This window comes from Tachyglossus aculeatus, chromosome 27 (assembly GCF_015852505.1).
Source record: "Tachyglossus aculeatus isolate mTacAcu1 chromosome 27, mTacAcu1.pri, whole genome shotgun sequence".
In the NCBI taxonomy this organism is placed as follows: Eukaryota; Metazoa; Chordata; class Mammalia; order Monotremata; family Tachyglossidae; genus Tachyglossus; species Tachyglossus aculeatus.
The window spans coordinates 6,326,036-6,339,801 of NC_052092.1; the positions used below are offsets into that span (position 1 = coordinate 6,326,036).

A 13,766-nucleotide genomic window follows, 5' to 3' on the forward strand; every position below is an offset into this window, starting at 1 on the left:
CAATGATAGTGTGGACTGATTTCCTGGCTGCTTGACTGGTTGCCTCACTGACTGATGCCCAGGCCTTCCGGCCGATCCTCCGTGCCTCTACTAGAGGTGAACAGCCGGGACAGTTGGGTAGGGACTGTCTCTATATGTTCCCAACTTGTACTTCCCAAGCGCTTAGTACAGTGCTCTGCACACAGTAAGCGCTCAATAAATACGATTGATTGATTGATTGATTGACCTCCACGCCGCGGGAGACCCAAAACCAGGTCGGCAGCCCGGTGGCTCCCACGGGGCTGGGCCAAGCAGCGCGGCTTCGAGGAAAGATCCCGGGCTTGGGAGTCAGAGGTCGTGGGTTCTAATCCCGGCCCCGCTGCTTGTCAGCCGTGTGACTTTGGGCAAGTCACTTAACTTCTCTGTGCCTCAGTTACCTCACCTGTAAAATGGGGATGAAGACTGTCGGCCCCACGTGGGACACCCTCATTCCCTTGCACCTACCCAGCGCTTAAGAACAGTGCGTGGCACTGGGCACATAGTAAGCGCTTAACAAATACCATTAAAAAAAGCCCCCTCCGTTGCTGGGGACGGAAGGTTGTGCTTGTCAATCAATCAATCAATCGTATTTATTGAGCGCTTACTGTGTGCAGAGCACTGTACTAAGAGCTTGGGAAGTACAGGATGGCAACATACCCCCGGCCTCATTGGTCTCCGCAGCTCTGACCATCACGGACCAAGGGGCCAGGGGCCGGATGGGGGCCGGGGCGGGGCGGGGGCACCAGCTCCTTTTCGGAGGTCACGGGATCAATTCTGGGACGGGGGGCTGACTGACCCCGGCTCCTCCCTCATCCCATCCTCGGTCCTCCCCAAACTGCCCGGCCCCGCCCCTTCCGAAGATATAAAGCGGCCGCTTGGGAGGGAATCGCACAGAAGCCAAGCATCGTGACAATCCGGCCTAGGCGAGGCGAGTGGGGCCGGGATCCTCGAGAGCATCGGGCGGCCCGGGGCAGGGGCAGAGGCAGTGCCAAGCACCATCGCCCGGCAGCGGAGTAGGGCGAGGGGAGCGACCTCCACATTCGGGGGGCACAGTCGGCCAGGAGGGGAAGGAGGGCGGCGAGGCTCCAGCTTCCTCGCAAGGACCGCTCCTCCCGCCATCCGCCCCCGGCTACCGGGTCGGGGAGATGGCTACCAGAAAGGTAAGAGAAGGGGGGAGGGACCGGCAGCCCCCCTCGGCCCCCCTCCTCATCCAGCTGCCCGTCCACGGGCCTCGGTATTGAGAGAGACCCCCATCCCGGGGCCCGCGGCGGCATGGCCCATTTGTACATCCCAAGCGCCAAGTACAGTGCTCTGCACACAGTAAGCGCCCATTAAATACGATTGGACGAATGAATGGCACGGGTGGGTTTGCCCTGCGGAGCCCCGTGTCCTCCGCCATCTCTCTGTGTTTCGTGGGGGGGATCTGTGTCCTCGGCCCCGGCATCTTCCCCCGGTGCAGAGTCAGGGCCCAGAAATGGCGGGGAAGGGGGCGGGGGAGGACACCGGGGACCCTCTCTCCCCGCCGGGCCGCCGGGGGAGGTTTGACGGGCTGTGGATGACTGAGCACGCGTGTGGGCTCGGTGTGCGGCCGCTGCTCAGGGAGGGAAGAGAGGAGCTGTGGACCGACTGTGTGTGTGTGTGTGTGTGTGTGTGTGTACGTCTGTGTTTGCGCGTGTCCGCGGGCCGGGATAATAATAATGGCATTTATTAAGCGCTTACTATGTGCAAAGCACTGTTCTAACCGCTGGGGAGGTTACAAGGTGATCCGGTTGTCCCACAGGGGGCTCACAAGCCTTCATCCCCATTTTACAGATGAGGGAACTGAGGCCCAGAGAATCAATCAATCAGTCGTATTTATTGAGCAATTACTGTGTGCAAAGCACTGTACTAAGCGCTTGGGAAGTACAAGTTGGCAACATTTAGAGACAGGCCCTACCCAACAGTGGGCTCACAGTCTAAAAGGGGGAGAAGTGAAGTGACTTGCCCAAAGTCACCCAGCTGACAATTGGCGGAGCCGGGATTCGAACCCGTGACCTCTGACTCCAAAGCCCGGGCTCTTTCCATTGAGACGTGGATGTCTGGACTGTGCGCACGACGTGCTGAGCGTTATGCGACGGGGCGCGGGGTTTGCACGCTTGGGGCGGTGGCAGCGGAGACCAGTTGTGCGCGCGCGCGCGCCCCCCCTCCTGGACAGAGCGGTTTTTCCGCAGGAAAACCCGAAAGTGGGGGGGGGGGCCCGACGGGGGGAGAGAGGTGGGGGCACGGCAAGGTCACCCCCCTCCCCCGCGGGGCCTGAGCACGGAGCGGGCCCAGGGAGATACGGGAGGGCCGGGAAGGGGCCCAGGGGCGGGGCGAACCCGGGCTTATCCGCCCGGACCGGCGGGGGGGATGGGGGCTGCTGTTTGGGGGGGGCTCCAGGAGGGAGCCCGGGCCGCCTTCTGCAGCCTCTCCCCCCACCGCCCCCTCCCAGAGTCGGACACGGGCACGGAGACCTGGAGGGCCAAGAGAACAACGTTTACCCCATCGGCGCTTCCTAGCCGCCTTCCCACTTCCCAGCTCCCCAGGCCGGCTCCCCCGTTGCCCCCAATCCTCCAGGCCCCCTGGTCCCTGGCCTGTTGGCCGATCTCCCCTCCCGATCCGGCCTAAACCTCTCCTGACACACAAAGGTCAACCCAGGGACGATGGTAACGATGAATTTCTCCCCTCAGGTCACCGGGCCCCTGCTCTTCTCCGTCGGCATCGCGGCCATCAGCTCTTTCCAGTTCGGCTACAACACAGGAGTCATCAACGCCCCTGAGCTGGTGAGGGCGGGGGGCGGGTCAGGGGTCCCACGGGAGCCCGTCTGACGGGCGACTCTGAAGACCCCCTCTTGGTCAGTCCTTCCCTTCCTGTGTCCCGGGCAGAGTTTTGTGTCCCTGGCAGAGTCTTTTCCCTATGCACAGTCAAGGCCCCAGGGAAGGGGGATTCCCCCATCCCCAACTCTGGGCCAGAGTTGCAGGAGGGGCAGGATGAGGAGTGAGTGAGAGTTCCTGCTGAGTAACATACAGAGAAGGAAGAAACTGGTCAGTTCTTCTGACGTCCAGACATTCCCCACCACAAACACACCACCCCCTCCTGCCCCCCCCCAAATCCTCTGACTCACAGCCTCCTTCCCTTCCCTCTCCCTTCCCTCTCCCTCTCCCTCCTCCTCCTCCTCTCCCTCCCCTGCCAGCCCAGGGCTACTGGGGGCAGTTATCCAGGGCGAACCCCTAGGTCCCCCTGTCCAGGATTCATTCATTCTTCTGGAAAGATGCTCCTCTGTCTCATTAATAGCAAACAATAATAGTAATTGATATTTGTTAGGCACTTTTTATGTGTCAATCACTGTCCTGTATGCTAGGGTAGATACAAGAAAAGTGACTTGGATCCAGTACCTGCCTCACACATGGCTCAGAGAACAGGTATATAATACTCATTTTACAAATGACAAAACATAGAGAAGTTAAGTATCTTGCTTAAGTTCACACAGCAGGCAAGTGGCGGAGCAGGGAATGGAACTCAGGTCTCCTAGGTGCTCTTTACACTGAACCGCCTCTTCTCCTGCACTCAGTTTCCTCATTTGCAGAAGGGGGTGGGCCCCTGAACCCCCGGGAGCAGTCTCAGTCTGTCCCTCGGCCCAGCCTCATCACCGCCTCCTCCTCTACCCCATTTTTCCTTTCAGAAAATCCGGAACTTTCTCAATGGCACCCTGAGTCAGCGCTCCGGCCAGCCCATCTCGGACTCGTTGCTCACCTCCCTGTGGTCCCTGTCGGTGGCCATCTTCTCCGTGGGGGGTATGATCGGTTCCTTCTCTGTTGGCCTCTTCGTCAACCGTTTTGGCAGGTATGCGCTGTAATGGAGACTGGGCAAGACATGGGCTGGGCGTGGTGGGGACCTGGATTCTAGTCCCAGCTCTGCATGCTGTGCGACCTGGACAAAACGCTTAACCATTCTGGACCTTGGTATTTTCGTCTGTAAAATGTGGTTAAGTAGACTGTCTGGAGCAGGGACTAAATCTAATTTTATGGCCTATGCACTTGGATCTGTATCCTTAAAGCATTTGATAGTCACTCCACCCTCAGTCCCACAGCACTTACTATCTGTTTCCCCCTCTATACTGCAAACTCACTGTGGGCCAGAAACATGTCTATCAACTCTGTTGCAATGTACTTTCGTAGTGTTTAGTACAGTGCCCTGCCCACAGGAACCATTCAATAAAGAACATTGACTGATTGACTTTACCTCAGCTCTTAGCACATAGTAAGCACTTAATACACTCCATTAAAAGATACTAGCTGGACCCTGAAACTAGTCCCAGCTTTACACTTTTGCCTCTCTCCTGCCCCTGCCTTGCCATTTCACGCTGGTCCCGGATGTGCTGTCTCAGAGGGCTGGGAATTGGCAACGTTGTTCTCTGAATTCCACCTTCAAGGGCAAGACGGCACCCCCACAGCTACTGGCTCTTTTTTTTTCCAATGTTGCTTCAATCCTGGACCTCGCCTCCTATAGGGCTGGGCTTCCAGGGCTGGGGGCTGAGAGCTAGAGTTTGGATTTGATGCTAGAGTTGAAGTCTCTGACCCTCTAGCCCCTGGTGTTCCCCAGGGCAACATTTATGAGTGAGTAACCTCGCAAAGGGAGTGTGGGGTCATTTGTTGAGTCCTTACTTTGTGCAGAGCTCTTTATTAAGTGCCTTGGAGAGTACAGTAAAGTTGATTGAGGTGATTCCTTCCCTCAGGGAGCTTAGTATAGCAATCTCCATGTACCCCTTCTCTTTTCTCTCTGCCCTCTCCGTCCTTCTGCCCTTTCATAGTAATTGTGGTATTAAGTGCTTACAATGGGGCAAGCACTACACTAAGCATTGGAATTGACACAATCCCTATCCCGCATAAGGCTCACCATCTAAGTAGAAGGGAATCAAGTTTTGAATCCCCATTTTACAGATGAGGAAACCGAGGTACAGAAAAGTTAAGTGACTTGCCTAAAATCTCACAGCAGGTAGTTGCCAGAGTTGGGATTAGAACCTAGATCTTCTTGACTCACAGGCCCTCACTCTTTCCATTAGGTCATGCTCTCCTGTGGTGGCTTAGGTCTCACTGGCCTTGAGAAGCTTCCATAACTCCCATCAACAATTGCAACGCTCCATTTCTCCCCCAAATGTGTCTTCAGTCTGGCCCAACTTCCCATCAGCTGACAGAATTAAAAGGGTTTACTGAGTCAGTGGGCAATTCTTTTCCCCCGCTCCTCTCCTAAAATCTCATCTCCAGTAGCTGTTGAGGCCAACAACCTGAGAGGCGCAGCCTTGGGGAATTTTGGCTTCTCTGGAGGAGGCCCTAATTATTGAGTTAAATCTCCCTTCCCCCTTCAGGGAGAAGTAGAAATTCCAGCTCTGCCCAGGAGGCTGAGGAGGTCAGAGTTTGATCCTTCTATGAATCAGTACCTCCCAGGACCTAAATGTTTCTCTGGGTTGCTGATGAATATTGTGGAGATGGAGTTGGAGATGGTGGGGGTAGTAGACCCTACCTTCACGCTGTAGTTCAGCCCCTTCAAATTCTACCCCCTTCACCTGCACTTCTGACCCCGTCTCTGCTCCCTCTTTCCTTCCCTCTCTGAATGCCAACTTCCACCTCTTGCCAATGGCTCCCTCCCCACTGCTTTTAAACATGCCCATGTATCCCCATTCCCCTAAGGAAAAAAACCCTAACCTGACCCCACAGCTCCCTCCAGTTTACCCCATCTCCTTTCAATCTGGCTTCTACCCCCTTGACTGCTGCACCAACCTCCTTTGCTGACCTACTTGCCTCTTGTTTCTCCCCTCTCCAATCCGTACTTAACTGCTGCCCAGATCAGTTTTCTAAAAATCTGTTCAGTCCATGTCTTCCCACTCCTCATAAACCTCCAGTGAACCATAGGCTTTAAAGCACTCAGTCAGCTCCCTGGCTAGCTGATCTTCCACTGAAGCCCAGTCCACACCTGCTCCCAACACCCATTTACTCATTGTATCTAGAGCTCATCTCTCGCACCGCCGTCTTCTTGCCTGCATCCTTCCTCTGGCCTAGAACTCTACCCTTTCATCTCCAGCAGACCTTCACTCTCCCCACTTTCAAAGCCCTTCTAAAATCACATTGCTTCCAAGAGGCCTTCCCTGGCTAAGCCCTCAATTCCCCTATTTGCCCTCCCTTCTGCATCGCTTTTGCACTTGGATCTGTACCCTTTTTAAGCACTTGATATTCACCCCACACCAACAGCACCTGTCATATCCATCTGTAATGTATTTTATTGTCTGCTTCCCCCTCTAGACTAGAAGTTCCTTAAGCACAGGTATTGTGCTTACCAACTCCTGTGTTGTACTCTCTCAAGTGCTTAGTTCAGTGCTCCACACAAATTAAGCACTCAGTGGCATTGATTGATTGATTGAGGTTTAAACTCTAGGCAAAGTGTGGCTCAGAGAAGCAGCGTGGCTCAGTGGAAAGAACATGGGCTTGGGAGTCAGGGGACATGGGTTCTAATCCCGGCTCCGGCACATGTCTGCTGTGTGACCTTGGGCCAGTTACTTAACTTCTCTGAGCCTCCGATCCCTCATCTGTAAAATGGGGATTAAGACTGTGAGCCCCACGTGGGACAACCTGATCACCTTGTATCCCCCCAGTGCTTAGAACAGTGCTTCTCACATAGTAAACGCTTAACAAATGCCATCAAAAAAAAAAGGAACATTGCATAAATTCCCAGAGCCATGAAGGTGGAGGTCATGGAGGGCAAGCTATGACCTGTTCCTCCAAGTGTACTGTTTTTGCTACTGGATGCAGTCCTGAGTCTGCTGGACTATTGTCCTGACTCCATAATGGCCTTGTTCCTGGCCTCATTATCTTCCCTCTGTGCCCTTCAAAATACAGGAGACTAGGATGGCTTTAGTAGCTGAATAATCAAAGGGAAGCAGCGTGGCTCAGTGGAAAGAGCACGGGCTTTGGAGTCAGAGGTCATGGGTTCAAATCCCGCTCCACCACATGACTGCTGTGTGACCTTGGGCAAGTCACTTAACTTCTCTGAGCCTCAGTTACCTCATCTGTAAAATGGGGATGAAGACTGTGAGCCCCAGTGTGGGACAACTTGATCAACTTGTATCCCCCCAGCGCTTAGAACAGTGCTCTGCACATAGTAAGCGCTTAATAAATGCCATAAAACAAAACAAAACAAAACAAAAAACCAATAATGAGTTCTATTTTGGCATCTACAAGGTTTTAGGTGTTCAATAAACAAGGGTGACTCCAGTCCTTAGCCTCAGCTTTGGTCCAGTTGACCTTGGGCACTTGCTGAAGTGAAGAGTGGAAGAGTGTCAGATGGGAGAGAAGGGGGATGGGGAGGAAGGAGAAGAGAGATGGGGAGAGAAGAGTCACGGGAACTGCCAGGGGATGGTGGGAAAGGAAAACAAAGGCAGGGGGATTGGGAGATGGTAGGAGTTAAGGTAAGGAGTGCTTTCAGGTGAAGGAGGGGCTGTGCTGACTACTCCTCCCCTCTCTCTCCATCCCTTCCTGGGTCCATCCCTTTCTTCTTTTCCTTGGGACAGGCGGAACTCCATGTTGATTGTGAACATCCTGGCCGTCGTGGGTGGCTCCTTCATGGGCTTCTCCAAGCTGGCGCAGTCGGTGGAAATGCTGATTCTGGGGCGCCTCATCATCGGCCTGTTCTGTGGACTCTGCACGGGCTTCGTGCCCATGTACATCGGCGAGATCTCCCCCACCTCGCTACGTGGTGCCTTTGGCACACTCAACCAGCTGGGCATCGTTGTGGGCATCCTGGTGGCCCAGGCACGTTCAGGGCGGGGTTGGGCACGGGATCAGGGGCGGGCCCGGGGTGACTGGTGGGGCAATGGCAGGGGAAGGTCCGGTGCAGCCGCAGAGGAGGAGCTCAGTGGACTTGGCTGCTCCATGGTCAGGGGAGGGTCCAATGGCTTAGGGCCTGCTGCACCTCCCAGGGCTGGCTGTGGGTATGTATGGGGAAGAAAAGAACAGAAGCCTACCGCCGGGCAGGGCCGATGTCCCACCCGGTCTTGGCCGACCCAGTTGTTGCTGGGCTGAGCTCCCTCTCTGTCTGACCCTCAGATCTTCGGTTTGGAGGCCATCATGGGGACGGACGCGCTGTGGCCGCTGCTGCTGGGCTTCACCATCATCCCTGCCATCCTGCAGTGCACCGCCCTGCCCTTCTGCCCCGAGAGCCCACGCTTCCTGCTCATCAACAGGAAGGAGGAGGCCAAGGCCCAGCTGAGTGAGTCGGCTTCTGGGGGGGTGGCCGCAGCCCCCCATGCAATCCAGGGGCCCTGTGGAGGCTGGGGCAGGGTGGGGAGGAGCTGGACATGGAGGATGCTCCCTGGTACTTAGTCAATGGTATTTATTGAGCATTTAATTATTTACAAAGCACTGTACTAAATGCTTGGGAGAGTACATTGCAACAGAGTTGGGAGACATGTTCCCGGCCCACAAGAGGGGGAAACCTATTTTAAATGCTGTTGGGACTGAGGGTGGGGTGATTATCAACTGCTTAAAGGATACAGATCCAAGTACTTGGACCATAAAATTAGACTCAGTCAGCCTCTGTTCCACATATCTATCAAACCACATTTTACAGGTGAAGATACAGTCTCGAGGGGGAGTCGGACATTAATATAAATGCTATGGAGTTGAGGATGGGGCAGATGTCAAATACCCAAAGGTCACAAATCCGGGTGCTTAGATGACGCAGAAGGGAGGAGCCCGGGAATAGAGGTTCCACAGTCTGTTCTATTGACTTGGTAGCTCAGATGGGAGGGGGCCGTGGGGCCCTGGGAGCCCCGTGTGACCGACTCCCTCTAACTCTGCCCTCCCCACTCAGTCCTGCAGCGGCTGTGGGGCACGCAGGACGTGAGCCAGGACATTGAGGAAATGAAGGAGGAGAGTGCCAAGATGGCCCAGGAGAAGAAGGCGACAGTGCTGGAACTGTTCCGGGCACCCAACTACCGGCAGCCCATCCTCATCGCCATCATTCTCCAGCTGTCCCAGCAGCTCTCGGGAATCAACGCGGTCAGTGCTCCCTCCCGTCGCCCCAGGCAGCCCAGCCCCATCCATCGACCACTTCTGAGGGCCCTCTCTTCTTGCCTTCTTGGCCATCCCCATCCTGTCTCTCGTGACCACCCCCTTTTGTAGGGCACCCTGGCCACCTGCTTCGAGCCTGCTTCCCCTGCCCATCCCGCTGCCCCAGTCAGCCCACTGGAGACCACCTCCCTTCCCCTCTGTTCACTCTTTCCCCCGAGGAGCAAGAAATTCCCCTGCCATCACCCCGAGGGGTGGGTCCAGGGATCTGGGCCCTGCATCTGCAAGCCCTGACCAGAGTCTCCCACCTGCCTGCTCCCGGTTAGGTCTTCTACTACTCTACTGGGATCTTCACCGATGCTGGCGTCCCTGAGCCAATCTACGCCACCATTGGGGCAGGCGCGGTCAATACGGTCTTCACTGTGGTGTCGGTGAGTGGCAGGGGAGGTGACCAAAGGGTGGGTCAGTTGGCAGTGTGGGGAGGGAGTGGGAGACAAGCCTCAGCGTGTGGCTGGATTTGGGGCTACATGGTGGGGTGGGGTGGGGTGGGGTGGGGGGGCAAGAGAGGAACTTGGGAAGGGAAGGAAAGGGAAAGAAGGCATGGGAGAGGACGAGGGGCAGGAGAAAGAAAGGGCAGGAGAGATTCAGTAAGTTGTCTGGGAGCCTGGGACTAAGAATGGGATGTCTGCCAGGAACAAGAGGTGGGATGGTGGGGAAGAAGCCGATAGTACAGTGGGAGATCTTACCCGGGGTGGTCACTCTCCTGCAGCTGTTCCTGGTGGAGCGGGCCGGGCGGAGGACGCTGCATTTGGTGGGGCTCGGGGGTATGGCCGGCTGCGCTCTCCTCATGACCATCGCATTGTCCTTGAAGGTGAGGCCCGTGGGGGGTGGGCTGGGGCCAGGCTTGGAGGGGATCCAGGCTGGTGATAAATGGGACAGGCGGTCATGGAGGGTGGAGGGGACTGGGTAGTGAGAGCAGGGAAAGGGTGCTCTCCCAGGCACAAGGAACCTCTGCCTCAATTCTCCTTGCTGTTCCTGTCCCCCCACCACTTTCTTCCTTTATCCACCTCCCACCCCCCCCCCCCCCATCCCCTCACTTCCTCTCTCCCCTCATCCACCCCTACTGCCGGTCCACAGAGTCAGAACACATGGATGAGCTATATTTGCATCGTGGCCATCTTTGGATTCGTGGCGTTCTTCGAGATTGGGCCGGGGCCCATCCCCTGGTTCATCGTGGCCGAGCTGTTCAGCCAGGGGCCCCGCCCAGCTGCCATGGCTGTGGCTGGCTGCTCCAACTGGACCTCCAACTTCTTGGTGGGAATGCTGTTCCCTTTGGCTGCGGTGAGTGGTGAATCTGGCCCCCCGCGGGGTCCATCTCAGTAGTCCGGGAGGAGCCTTGACTGGGACCAGGAGGGTGACCAAGCGCGGGATGAGATGTGGCCACCTGCAGTATTTGCAGGCAGGCCCTACCCCTGGGGAAGGTGAATGGGGCAGCCAGGCACCTCCCAGAAGACGACTACTGAAGGAAACTGTGTGGGTGCCCCTCTCTTCCCCAGTGAGCCCTGATTCTCTGCCAGCTGTACTGGGGTCCGGTCACTAGCTCACTGCCACTGTCAGGTGTGTCCTTGGGTAGACCCATGACTTCTGACCCTTAACCTCCATTTTTGCCCTGCACAGGAGTACTTGAAAGCCTACGTCTTTGTTGTCTTCATTGTCTTCCTCCTCATCTTCTTCATCTTCACCTTTTTCAAAGTCCCGGAGACCCGAGGCCGAACTTTTGAAGACATCTCCCGGGGGTTTGAGGGGTCCCCCAAGGAGAGCTCCAGTACACCTACCCTGCTGGCGGAGAAAGGGCCCATCGTGGAGCTCAACAGCTCAACAGAGCCAGCCAAAGACGCCACGTCCAGCGTCTAAGACCCCACTTCCTTCCCCCCATCCCTTGTGGAAAAAATACCAGCCCGAGCCCAGCCTTGGGGGGTATCGGGGTGGGAACTGGGATTCCGGGGTTAGGGGGAGGTGGCACCTCTTGGGACACATCTGGGGGACACATCTGGGACCGTTTTCTGATTGCTGCTACTGTATTTGTTCCTTTCTCTCCTCACTGGCCTGACCCCAACCCTGCTCTTCCAACTCCTGCTCCTTCCTTCTCCTCCTGGCTTGCTGGGATGGAACCCAGGACTAGCCCCGTTTTCATCAGCTTTTTTATCCATTGTATTTGTGGGGTCCCGCACCTTCTGCACAGGGGAGAGGGTGGACTGGTTGATTCTGGAGGGCGTGGACTGGGTTCCGAGCCCCAGACCCACCAACTCGGGCACCGCTAGGGCCCTTGGAAGAGATGGGGAGGGACCCACCAGCCAGACTGGGAGGAGACCCGGGAGGGATGGGAGGAAGAGGGGAATCTGCACAGCACCTTCCTCATTCTGCTGAGCCCATCGACTTGACTTTATTTATTTTGCCTGCAGGTGTTATGTCATAAATATTTATTTTTTTAAGTGTAAAAAAAATTGTACAAAAATAATGACAGCTAGGGAGAGGCGAGGTGCAAGGGAATCCCGGGGAAGATGCAATAAGGCTGGAAGGATTTTAATTGACTCCCACAATTGGGGCTGTGCATCCTGATAGGAGCCCAGTGGCCCCTGAAGTTTGCATATTAACTTTTAAAGAGTCATTTCTGCCTGCTAGGTGGAAAATGGAAAGCTTGATTGGAAGATTGTGGGTTGGGGTTGTGTAGGGGTTCAGGGTATCTGCAAAATCTACTGTTTCTTTCAATAATTATTCCCTTACTGATTAGATAGGTGACAATGGCAGGTTTTACTTGAAGGCTGCAGAGGACTCCCGGAAGAGGAATTTGGGGCCACAGGGAGAAGCCTGAGGCCCAGCCCCCTCACCCCCAGCCTGATTTTTGGTTTCTTTTTGTTTATCTAGAGAGCCAAGCTAGGAACAAGGTGGTGGGCTCCGCCCCCGATTGTCTCCTAGTGGTTACTTAGAAATTTCTTGCCGCGGTTAATTTTTCCAATTAAAGGTTAAGTGTCATGACCCCCCAGTCAGTGCCTGCCCTCGGGGCTGGCACTGAATGGGGGGCGGGTGGGGTTACAGTTACGGTTAAGGGTTGGATGAGTTTACAGTCGGTCTGCCAGGCGGTTTTGGGGTGGAAGAGAGAGATAATCCAGCCAGAGGCCTCGGCTGCCCATGCTATTGAATTTGGGACCCTGAAGGGAGCAGGGAAAAGGGATAGGCAGCTTGCCTCCGTGTGTAGCAGTGTGTGTGTGTCTGCGTGTGTTACCCGTTGGGGACAGTGGATATGTGTGCTGTGTCACTGGGGTCATAGCCCGCCCCCCCCCCCCCCCCCCCAAGATCGGGTGCTCCTCACATGCCTGTTTTCTGTTGATCCGTGGCGCTGCTGCGGCAATAGGCCGGAGGGGGGGTTAGACTAAGTACATTGCCCACTAGCTCCCCGTGTGTGCAACACTGCCCTGTCCTGGGGAGCATCGTCCCCCCCCCCCCCCCCACCCTAGGCCTGCTGGTCAAGAGTGGCCTTTTGGCTCCCTATGGTGGCCAACGGGGGCGAGCAACCAATGGTGGGGGGCACACTTTGATCCCGGGGACGGGGGTGGAGAGGCCCAGGGGGATGTGACTCCTGTTTAATCCCTACCTAGTCTGGAGAACAGGTGGGTTTGAGGTCTCCCTCCTCCTGAGGGGTCGGGGTGGGTTTCCCTCCGCGTCCCACCTTGGTGCTTAACACCCTCCCACCCTTCCAGGCAACCCTTGCCTGTTCCAGTATTTTGCGTTCCGTGGTCTGGTCCCAGCCCCTTTGGGTGAGGGGAAGGGAGGTGAACCCATTGGGGTAGGGGTGAGGGACTGTTCTCCCCTCGGTCTGACTCTGCCCCGGCTCTGCCTTATGCCTCACCTCAGGGCGTGTGGATCTGTGGGGCCAGGCCAGGAGCTCTGAATGGGTTTTCTATGCTTATGAATATGTGACCGTGGGTCTGTGTTTTTAAATAAAAAGTAGATGTAAATATGACTACCACTGGCTCCCTGTTATACTGTTGCTCCCTCCTACCCCAGCCCAGCATCAATTCTAGGGGAGGGGGAAGGTTGAAAAGGCTGGACCTCTGGGCTTCTCCCAGGGCTCCTGGCTCTGGTGGTCTCCATCCTATAAGCCTCCCTTCCTAGGGTTGTATGCGAGGGGGTGGTGGCCAGTTCCTTGGCTTTTGCCATTGAGTCGTTTAAAATTCATAGCCACTCCATGGATAGATTTTCTTTGGAACGTCCTGTCCCCTGCCATAATCCGCAACCTTTCTAACGGTTCTTGCATTATCGTTGTTAGGGTCTCTATCCATCTAACTGCAGGTCTGCCTCTTTCACATTGTCCCTGGACTTTTAGCATTAGTGTCTTCTCCAGAGAAGTAGTCCTCCTGGAGCAACACAATTCCCTTTCCCTTGCGACTCCCACCCCATGGCCTTTGGCCTTCCCCACAGAGAGTTGAGGACCCGTTCTGTCCCATTCAGATCCTGGGACCGCGTTGGGTCAGCTCTGGGCAGAGTGTGAAACCGTGAGAAAGAACTGCTGTGATTACTCTTCCCAGCCCTCCTTCCCTTCCCCGGTTACAGTTCCAGCCAAGGCTAGGGGGAGGCAGGCAGGTTGTGAAGAGAAGGCCTCGGGATTTAGAG

General features: G+C 55.8%; 1 protein-coding gene across 1 annotated transcript; it reads left to right on the forward strand.

The window, feature by feature from the left end:
- The first annotated feature begins 924 nt into the window (after positions 1 to 924).
- SLC2A3 (solute carrier family 2 member 3) lies at positions 925 to 12,430 on the forward strand. Its single transcript, XM_038767987.1, has 10 exons — positions 925 to 1,178; positions 2,727 to 2,819; positions 3,719 to 3,879; positions 7,598 to 7,838; positions 8,133 to 8,295; positions 8,899 to 9,086; positions 9,422 to 9,526; positions 9,865 to 9,966; positions 10,233 to 10,436; positions 10,773 to 12,430. Exons 1-10 carry the CDS (start codon positions 1,164 to 1,166, stop codon positions 11,007 to 11,009), a joined length of 1,509 nt encoding a protein of 502 aa, XP_038623915.1. The 5' UTR covers positions 925 to 1,163; the 3' UTR covers positions 11,010 to 12,430.
- Positions 12,431 to 13,766: the final 1,336 nt, after the last annotated feature.

Excerpts from the sequence above, each read along its gene's own strand:
- SLC2A3 (XM_038767987.1), top strand. Across the intron at positions 2,820-3,718 it reads TCATCAACGCCCCTGAGCTG|AAAATCCGGAACTTTCTCAA; the intron begins GTGAGGGCGGGG and ends TTTTCCTTTCAG. Across the intron at positions 8,296-8,898 it reads GGAGGCCAAGGCCCAGCTGA|TCCTGCAGCGGCTGTGGGGC; the intron begins GTGAGTCGGCTT and ends CTCCCCACTCAG.